Source organism: Mercenaria mercenaria, chromosome 10, assembly GCF_021730395.1.
Source record: "Mercenaria mercenaria strain notata chromosome 10, MADL_Memer_1, whole genome shotgun sequence".
Classification (NCBI taxonomy): Eukaryota; Metazoa; Mollusca; class Bivalvia; order Venerida; family Veneridae; genus Mercenaria; species Mercenaria mercenaria.
The window spans coordinates 79,437,391-79,447,457 of NC_069370.1; the positions used below are offsets into that span (position 1 = coordinate 79,437,391).

A 10,067-nucleotide genomic window follows, 5' to 3' on the forward strand; every position below is an offset into this window, starting at 1 on the left:
TAGTTAAAAAAGAACAGATGTCCCGACTACAAACATGTGCTGCTAGGGCTTTAAAAATGTTGGTTCTTATATGTTCACGGTTTTTTGAATTCGCGCAGATTTATAAAACGCGAAATTTATTTTTTCGCGGAAGCCGAATGGGTGTACCTGCTTGAAATAATTTGGTCGTATACTGGTACCATGTTCCAAATCTTGAAAAAGGATTATAATTATAGACTACAATATCAAGTACCTTTTTTATAAACACGTTGCTCTAAATACAAACTTTATTATTAAAGGATTAGAGGGAACTGAAATTAAATATTTTTTCTATATTTTTTTTCTAAAATCTGTTTTCAGTTATGAAATCAGTAGTGGAATAATAAATCGAGTGTACTTTTTGTCTTTCAGAAAACTTCCCATACTTTACTTGTTTACATGAATTATGCAAGCAAAAGAAAGATGTCATTTTTTATATAAAACCATAGAATTATCTCGCGGTTTTTAATTTCGCGGATCGTAAATATCAGCGAAGATAAAAACTGTGAATCTATTTCCCCCTATAAAGTAAGGTACGATACTTGTAAAGACAGCAAAATCTATACCAATAACCATTTCTTGCAAAACGTTCTGTTATAGTTACTCCCTATTTTGGTTACAGATATACCTTATACAGTATCACAGATTACTGGAACACAGAAGCACACTGTAAATGTTGAAGATTTAAAATCCGGTAATGGTTATTTCTTCAGAGTAAGAGCTGTGAATGCTCTTGGTGTTGGTGAGGCCAGCAGAAGTTCAGGTAAATACTTGATACCCATACTCAAGAATTCAATGCTGTTCAATGAATTAAAAGATGATGTCACTGTTTCCTCTCAACCGCGAAATTTGAGTGATCCACTGGACATAGCTCTCTAAACAGCATGTTGTAAAAGTCATGCAGTTGCTCAGACAATATAAGAGGTAGAAAGTCTCTAATAGCAATTGACGTATTCATCGTATGCCATTTCGGTATTCTTCGCGTTTTACGGATGAGCACTGAAGAGTTCCGAATTGCCGAACGAGAATCGTAATCACACGGAAACTGACGAAGAGTGTTATTACGGTTCATTACCTTATCTTAATTTAATTACGAAAAGTGCAATGTAAATGAAATGTGTGAGCTACTGTTGTTGAAACAAACATTGTAATATTATGCAAATGGAAACTACTTACAGAAATTTGATTTGTTTTTAAATTCAAACAGCTGTATATAGAATACCTGGTGCAGCACCATCAAAATACCCGGATGATATAGGAGGAGGTGGAGGAACTGTAGGGATTCTCACCATCACATGGACTGTAAGTTTAGAAACATACAGTTTCTTTCATTCTGTCTAAAATATCATGAAGTACCTTCCCCTATAGTTTGTATCACTGGCACCAGAACAGAAAGAAAATGCCTCGAAATAAATTATACCCTACCCCTAGGTATACTATAAGAACCATGGTCATGAACGGGAAAGTGTACTAACCCATTTCAATCGTAAATTTCTCACCTCAAACGCACAGTTCGGTGAATGGGTACCAAGCATATTAAACAAGCGGTAATTTATCTTCCATCGTGCACCAATCACATGGCTCAATATTTCATATTGCAGAGATACTCCACATATATTACGGTTACAGAAAAAAAAACTTGCGTGAACTTCCCTAATGAACATCCGGTCAAGAGGTCACAGCAGTGTGCACATGTTAGGCGAAATGTAAACAAACAAAAACAGAATGCGAAATATTCACAATTAAATTCGAAATGATGAATGAAATTAATTTAAGAAATGATTTTGAATTTTAATTCATACATTAATGGTATACATCTGTACTGTTTATTTACTTCATATTGCACATTTATGCTGCATATACACATTTTCGCATACACGTGTAGTTAAACGACGACTGACATACATTTTCACATCAGCCAATCAGAATAGTTTTGTAATTTAGACCGGAACTTCACTAGGAAAGTTTAACCAAGTTTTTTCTGCAACGTTGAAAAAACTATAAACTATGCGTTGTTTCTCTAATCATTGTTTTCCATTTCAACATTAAGAAGGATATACATGTTTATATTTCAGCCTCTACCACCGGAAGACCAAGGTGGTTCTGGGATAGGCTATGTTGTATATTGGAGACTGGCGAACACAACTACCAAATTTATGGAAGTAAGTCTTTCCACTGTTTCTATTTTATTTCCTTTTGACGAGTTTTCCACTGACCGTTCAAAGGCGATGCCCCACTGCTAGCAGTGTTTCAGACTGACGTTAATATATACTTTACATCACTAATTTTCCTTCAGGAGCACTAAACATTACATTCTGATCTTTGTACACACTACTGAGTAATTGACAAAATTTTTGAAGTTAAGCTAGGGTTAGTGTTTAGAGAAACAAACTGTCAACAGTTTAAATGAAGAGTTGAAATCATAGGTTTAAAGCGATAATGATATAAGTAAAACCTGCAATTATCTTATGTTTCTTTTAATTTCCACTGACTAGGGATACGTTTAGTTTAAACATATTTTTATTTAGAAAATCATGAATTAGTTACAATATAACATTTCAGGAATTGGATAGAAAGTTTACTAGCTTACGGTTGTCCTCTCCTTAAATACTGGAATACGTTTATCATATATTTATTATCTATATTTATCGTGATGATATTTTTATAGGCAACTGTGACAGAAAACGTTGGACAGTTTGCGACAACGGTTGGCTCAGAGTACTTTTATATGTTATATGAAGTAAAGGTATCTGCCTTCAATGAATTCGGACCTGGACCTGTGTCGCCTGGAGGAGTTTATATATACTCAGCAGAAGAAAGTATGTATTATAAATATGAACATTCACGACTTCCTACAAAAAGGCATTTTTTCCATTTTCAAAACTATGTGAAAACAAATATTAACGATACACCATGTGTACGAATGGCTGGCTAATGAATGCGGTATACCTTTTGCAATACAGTAAATATAAAGCGATGTCGCGAATAAGCTGTGATGAAGGTAATACATAAAATAAGCGTGTTTGTCATATGTCGCATTGACTTTGTATGATACCTTCACTGAATAAAATAGTTACTATTATTGCTGCCATTTAAATTAAAACAACGGGAAAATGCTTTAAAAGTCTTGTTTCTTTCTATCCTATATTGTAATGTGGATTCCGCAACCACTCTAGTCCGATGTGTAATCGAAACCTCATTAGGGATGTTGAACTCACGGAAGATCATTTATTCTGCTGATGTGACCTCTCATGTCTAGAATGATGCTTTCAGTCTTCAAAAAGATGCCTCCCTATGATCGAAAATAATGTTTGTGTAACTTTAAACCACAAAACAGTAATAAACATTTTTTGAATGATTGCAGTGCCTATAGGAGTGGCAAGGAATGTGTATGCGTGGCCATACAACAGCACAGCTCTAGAGGTCTCGTGGGATGTAATACCAAACGACAGAGAACATATGAGGGGAAAACTTCTTGGATATCAAGTAATATACAGCTGATATACGGTCCTTATTTATCGTAATTATATGTTGGTGTACTTGAACAATAGACAAGTGTTTATAGTAATAATGTCATACGTATACATAACTGTTTTCGAGATGTTTCCAATGGCATTGAGTTTAAAAAATCTATTTTGTATATTTATTAAATCAAGATTTAGTCCATATTTAGAACTCCCTTTTTAGCTCACCTGTCACATAGTGACAAGGTGAGCTTTTGTGATCACCCTTCGTCCGTCGGCAGTCCGTGCGTGCGTCCGTGCGTCAACAATTTCTTGTCTGCACGATAGTGGTTTCATTTATGATTTTATTTTAACCAAACTTGCACACAACTTGTATCACCATAAAATCTCGGTTCCTTGCTTGAACTGGCTAGATCCCAATATGGGTTCCAGAGTTATGGCCCCTGAAAGGGCCAAAATTAGCTATTTTGACCTTGTCTGCACAATAGCAGCTTTATTTATAATTTGATTTTTACCAAACTGGCACACAACTTGTATCACCATAAGATCTTGGTTCCTTTCTTGAACTGGCCAGATTCCAATATGGGTTCCAGAGTTATGGCCCCTGAAAGGGCCAGAATTAGCTATTTTGACCTTGTCTGCACAATAGCAGCTTCATTTATGACTTTATTTTAACCAAACTTGCACACAACTTGTCTCACCATAAGATCTTGGTTGCTTTCTTGAACTGGCAAGATCCCATTAAGGGTTCCAGAGTTATGGCCCCTGAAAGGGCCAGAATTAGCTATTTTGACCTTGTCTGCACAATAGCAGCTTCATTATGATTTAATTTAACCAAACTTGCACAAAACCTTGTTCACCATAAGATCTTCGTTCCTTTCATTGAATGGCAGATCCCATAAGGTTCAGGTTATGGCCCCTGAAAGGCCAGAATTAGCTATTTTGACCTTGTCTGCACAATAGCAGCTTCATTTATGATTTGAATTTAATCAAACTTGCACAAAACCTGTGTCGCCATAAGATCTCCGTTCCTTTATTGAATTGGTTAGATCCCATAATGGATTTCAGTGTTATGGCCCCTGAAAAGGCCAAAATTAGCTATTTTGACCTTGTCTGCACAATAGCAGCTTCATTTATGATTTGATTTTAACCAAACTGGCACACAACTTGTATCACCACAAGATCTTGGTTCCTTTCTTGAACTGGCCAGATTTCATCATGAATTCCAGAGTTATGGCCCCCTAAAGGTCCAAAATTGGTTATTTTGGCTTTTGCAGCCATATAGAGACTTCATTTATGGTTTGATTTGATACAAACTTCCAAAATATCTTCAACAACAATAAATCTTGGATTCCATGACAAATCAGATCCAATCGTATGTTCCAGAGTTATTTTATATCTGATTACCTCCCCTGATTGTAATCAAAATGAATTTATATCAGTAAGTACTTATAGGACTTATTTGAAATTTCATTATTGTCATTAGTTGGACTGAGCCAATCAGGGTAGATAAAATGGACTGATTTTATGTCAAATTACCTCCCTTTATTTCAAATTAAAATGGGTATATCTCCATAACTAATGAAGATACTGATCTGAAATTTCATTAATGTCAAGAGATTTATTTGGCAGATCCTTCTTTTGTTCACTTACAATGATTTTCTTTTTAATTACTTCCCTTTTACGTTACTATAAATAGCTTATTTTTAGTAACTTTTTTATTACTGGCTGTAGGGAAAAACGGAGACCACCTTTCTGTGGTACAACATGGATGGTACCTCAAATTTTTAGGTGTATTTTGACATATCTATACCTTTTAAAATTTTTTCTTTTTGGTTAAATTTCTTCCCTTTGTTGTTCCTGTCCTTTGGACTTAGATATTTTTTCTGAGGACCCTCTTGTCCTCAAGTGCAGTGATAACAGGTGAGCGATTTAGGGCCATCATGGCCCTCTTGTTTACTTATAAACTCGAGGAATGATAGTTTTGATCTTGAAAAAACATAAGAGGTGAAAGTAATATAAAATAAGTATATGTATGATACAGGTGAACTACCAACTGCGTTTTGTGGAAGGTGCGTCACTTGATGCTATAAGCTGGCGAGGGGAGACATCTAGCGGTATAGTGATAGGCTTAGACACGTACACTTGGTATACAGTTGATGTTCAGCTACTAACAAATGCGGGAATGGGTCCTAGGGGCGAAGTTTATCATGCACATACACACAAACAAGGTAAGGATGGTAGATACGATATATGTATATAAGAAAAAGATCTGGCCGAATGGTAACAGCCGCTGACGTCGGCTCATTTGCTCCTCGCCAGTGGTACAGAAGTGAGTCATTTTGCTTACAGAAGGTCAGTGGTTCTAACCAATTGCCCGTCCATACCCAATATACTGTCTCGAGGGGACATCAAGCGTCTTTTTTAAACATGCAGTGCCAGAAAATCGCCATAATACCTTATCTGTGCCCGTGAGTCAAATGACTGTCACTTGCAAAAAGCACCGAACAGACAAATTTCAGATACATAGTGCTAAAACAGAAAAAGGGAATGAACAAAGACAATATAATGTCATTTCAAAATGTTGATTTCTTTCCCTTTTAGAAAAGACAACTTTAACATGTCATTTCAAAATGTTTACTTCTTTCCCTTTTAGAAGACAACCTATCTTATATTTCATTTATTACTTTATATCATATTATCACAAACATTTTTCTCGTTTTGTAGCACCAATCTTATATCCTACTGAAATCCATATATACTCTCATACTGCGGAGAGTGTAAGAATAGAATGGAGGGGAGTCAGCACTACAAGTGTGGAAGAAAATCTAGAGGGTTACAAGGTAAATCATATTTATTCAAAATGTTAAGACAGTGAAACCGTAATGACAACTGACAATTTCCGCACGATTTCGTATTGTCGTCTGTTATTTCGGCATTCTTCGCGCGTAGATATACGTCATATTAGCAGTGGTTTCCGTAACAAACGGAGAATGCCGAAATCACATACGGAGAAAATGTGACCGGAAATTAGCGATCGTTATTACGAGCCCACTATCTTATAATAAGCAAACATGTAAGATATACAGCTTAAAGTGTAGGTTTTTTTTTCAGCTGTAGTAAGTTTACAAGTTTCGACAGGGACAGGTATTATCAAAGAAATCTAACATTAATTTTAAACATGTTTTCATCGAGTAAGTCCATTCAGGCAAATGTTCGTCTAATGTAAACGTTAATCTTGGATTTACGAGATAAGTTAATATTGCGATCGCAAACTTTTCAGAATTAATACATATCGATCTAAGTTGTTCATAGATCTGTGTTTACCCTTTATATTTTTGTGCAGTTATAATGTGGATGCCACATTTTTGTTATCAGAATAAAATATAAATATTTCTTGTTAGATTCTATTTTCAGTAATTGTTTTATCTAAAATATGTCAAAGGTTTGAATACTGATTAACATAGTAGGAAGTTCTATCGAATACATTGTTTTCTGATTACCTCCCTTTACTGTTCTAGCTTTATCAGTTCATGTACAATATTGAAGGTATTGCTTTTCTGACCATGTGATTATGCACAACATCTATTTCGATCGCTGTTTCAACAGATTTTAACATAAAATTTTAAGCCATCTAGGACTTTCATAGGACTAAATAGCTCGAGTCCGTGCCTATGCTTCATGATCTGACATGTGGAAGACAGCAAGTCTATTGTCTTTGGTCTCTCTACCTATTGATTATAAAGCAGGGCTTTCAGTAAATTGAAGAAATCACGTAACTACAAATATTGAATCCAAAGATAATGAGTTCATTAACTGATCATTGTAAAACTTAACTGGAATACTGTGCCTAAACAAATATACAAAGAAACAATCGAATTCAAACATATTACAGGTCCGCTACTGGCCAACAACAGATGATGTACGATCTGCAAAAGATGTTGTAACAGATAGAATAGAAACTGAAGCTGTTATATATGGAATACAAAAAGACATAGTTTATGAATGCAGGGTTTTAGGCTTCAGTCGTGGAGGGGACGGAAAACACAGCTCTTCTGTTTATTTTACTTTAGGTGGGTATAATGCAGAGACGTGCACAGACCAAGATAACGCACTGTTCAATCATTGATATTTTGGGGGACTGGTTTTTCGTGGATTTCGTTGCAAGGTCAATCCACAAAGTTAAATCCCAAGGAAACTAGAAGTAGTCCCGTTCATTTGTATGTTAAAATTTTAAAATTAAGCAAAGTCATATCACCAAACAACAGTCAGAAATGTTTTGTCTACGAAAAAGAATTATTTTGCAGTATATCGTATTGCAATACCTATCTTCTATACTTGCTCCCAATAGTTTTTTCACAGTTCCAGGTGTGTAATTTACTATTTTCTATATCTGCTTCAGTCTACTTATGTTACATATCTGAAATTATGCTTTTATGTGTATTTGAGGTGTCCAATATTTATACGTTTGACCTTCTGAATCTTTAATTTCTAATCACTTGTGCAAATCAATGTTTGTTCGAAATATTGTTAAGAATATTTGTTCAGACACTATTTTATATGTTCACAATTATTGAAACTTGTGTACTTACAGGTGGGCTGGTAGCGTTTGATCCGTCATCATCGGAGATTTTAGCATCAGCAAATAGCTTTCATCCATCATACGTCACGTGCATCTTATCACTCGTTTTTGTTTCTTTTATAAATACATGTACATTTTTCTGACAACTTTATGTGTAATTATTTCGTAATACGATATATATGCAATTCCCAAATATTATGTATTCTGTTATCTACCACATGTTTTGTTTCATTCATCAGTGAATGCAAATTGTGCATTGGTTATAATACTACTAGTACTGAGACAAGTAGACATTTGTTTGAACATTGTGTATTCAAAATTATGTAAACTAGCTTCTAGATTAAGATATATTTTTGAGTGCTTTTTATTTTTTCAGTTCGTTTGAACCGGTCTATATTCTGTATCGTCTCTTTTATTTATCATATGATAAATTTACAATCGCTCCTTTGAGAAAATAGACAGAATAGACTGACGTTAAATTTACATTAAATCCAAATGCAATCTTCTTTTTTGAGATGTTTTATTTTCAGGCTGCTAGTCCACAAACTATGGAGTAATGTTTGTGACATCAATTTAAGATAATTGACCACTAATAACAATTGGCAATATCAGTGCGATTACAATAATCTCGCATGCTTATTCGGCATCTTTCGGCCATAACTGAAACTTGCTTTTTCATAACTGTCGGAGAATGCCAAAACCACTTCGGAGAATACGTAATCGGACGGAAAATACCGATTGCAATTTCGGATGTACCACCTTAAAATAATAAATACTGTTGATAAATATATACATTGTATGCTTTTACAGCTTTAGAATTGATATAATAATATATTTTAATACATTTAGATTATTTCTGTCCAAAGAGAACTTTAAAATTATGTAGATTTTGTTGCACATTGTATAATCTATATCATTTTCATTTAAGTTAGAAAGATTTATGTAAAACGGTTTTCTTTCTTGCTAACACATTGATGGACGCAAAATTGTCACATTAAACCGTGACTAACTATCATATAAAAGTAGTGGCCGCCACTTTATAAGACCTGCACTTTTGTACAGTTTTAATGATTTGAAGCATCTTAATCTTTATCTCCAAACTTTTACTGGACCTTGTCTGCAATCATGTTTTCAAGTTACACGTTTGAATAACTTCTTTTATTTCATTCGTTTTTTTAACTTTGTCATAAAAACATAATAAATTGAACATTGTAGTAGTAATAATAATAATGATATCTTGAAATCGGCGTGTAAAATGCGGATCTCTTTGATTATTGGCAAATATCTGAAAAACAAACACAAGGACCTATTCATTCTATTTCACCAAAATATAGTCAATATGTTTATTTACGACTGTAAGAAATTTCATTAAAATCTACATTGTAGAAAAATTCTATTCGTGAAAATGTTTTCCCCAAGACGCCCATTATGAAAACTTGTGCGAGGTCCAAACTTTTCAAATTAGTCTAGCAAAAACCAGCCACAGACCCTATCATTTATATTTGCCGCATTAAGTATACAAATCAGGGTTTAATCAAATTCTACATTGTACTCGAACGTGCAGAACTACCTTAAGATAACTTTTTCTATACTTTGTTATTTTGTCGCACATGTAGTGTTATGTTCACATTTTGACATTCATAACCACATGTTGTTATTAAATGTCATATTTTTCTACAATAAAACAATAGTGTTAATTCTTAATAGCATTGTCTTATCATTTATACCTGGACACATTCTATTTGTTACTATGTACTATGTCAGGTTAAATGAGGAAAGTATTGTTGACCGATGACAAAGATTGTGTACGTTTGTAACAGAATTTCTGCTACAAACTAGCAAACTTTCAATAGTGTTTTACAAACTTTTATAAACATTTACAAATGCTGATATGATGTACTTAACATACAATTAGAGCATTTCAAGTTTTAAACCGGAATATCTTTCATAAACTCATACAACTGTAACGCCATTTCTAATTGCTTTAACATGTAAACACGACT

At 34.2% G+C, this 10,067-nt stretch overlaps 1 protein-coding gene across 1 annotated transcript in view; it reads left to right on the forward strand.

Moving 5' to 3' along the window:
- Nucleotides 1-9,768, forward strand: part of LOC123561185 (contactin-like) — a 37,382-nt gene extending 27,614 nt beyond the window's left edge. The window contains exons 19-27 of the mRNA XM_045353425.2: nucleotides 641-781; nucleotides 1,226-1,320; nucleotides 2,094-2,180; nucleotides 2,687-2,837; nucleotides 3,383-3,504; nucleotides 5,527-5,713; nucleotides 6,210-6,325; nucleotides 7,378-7,555; nucleotides 8,077-9,768. Of these exons, the coding sequence (XP_045209360.2) occupies nucleotides 641-781; nucleotides 1,226-1,320; nucleotides 2,094-2,180; nucleotides 2,687-2,837; nucleotides 3,383-3,504; nucleotides 5,527-5,713; nucleotides 6,210-6,325; nucleotides 7,378-7,555; nucleotides 8,077-8,207 (1,208 nt within the window). The 3' untranslated portion in view covers nucleotides 8,208-9,768. The remainder of the gene's footprint in view (nucleotides 1-640; nucleotides 782-1,225; nucleotides 1,321-2,093; nucleotides 2,181-2,686; nucleotides 2,838-3,382; nucleotides 3,505-5,526; nucleotides 5,714-6,209; nucleotides 6,326-7,377; nucleotides 7,556-8,076) is intronic.
- Nucleotides 9,769-10,067: the final 299 nt, after the last annotated feature.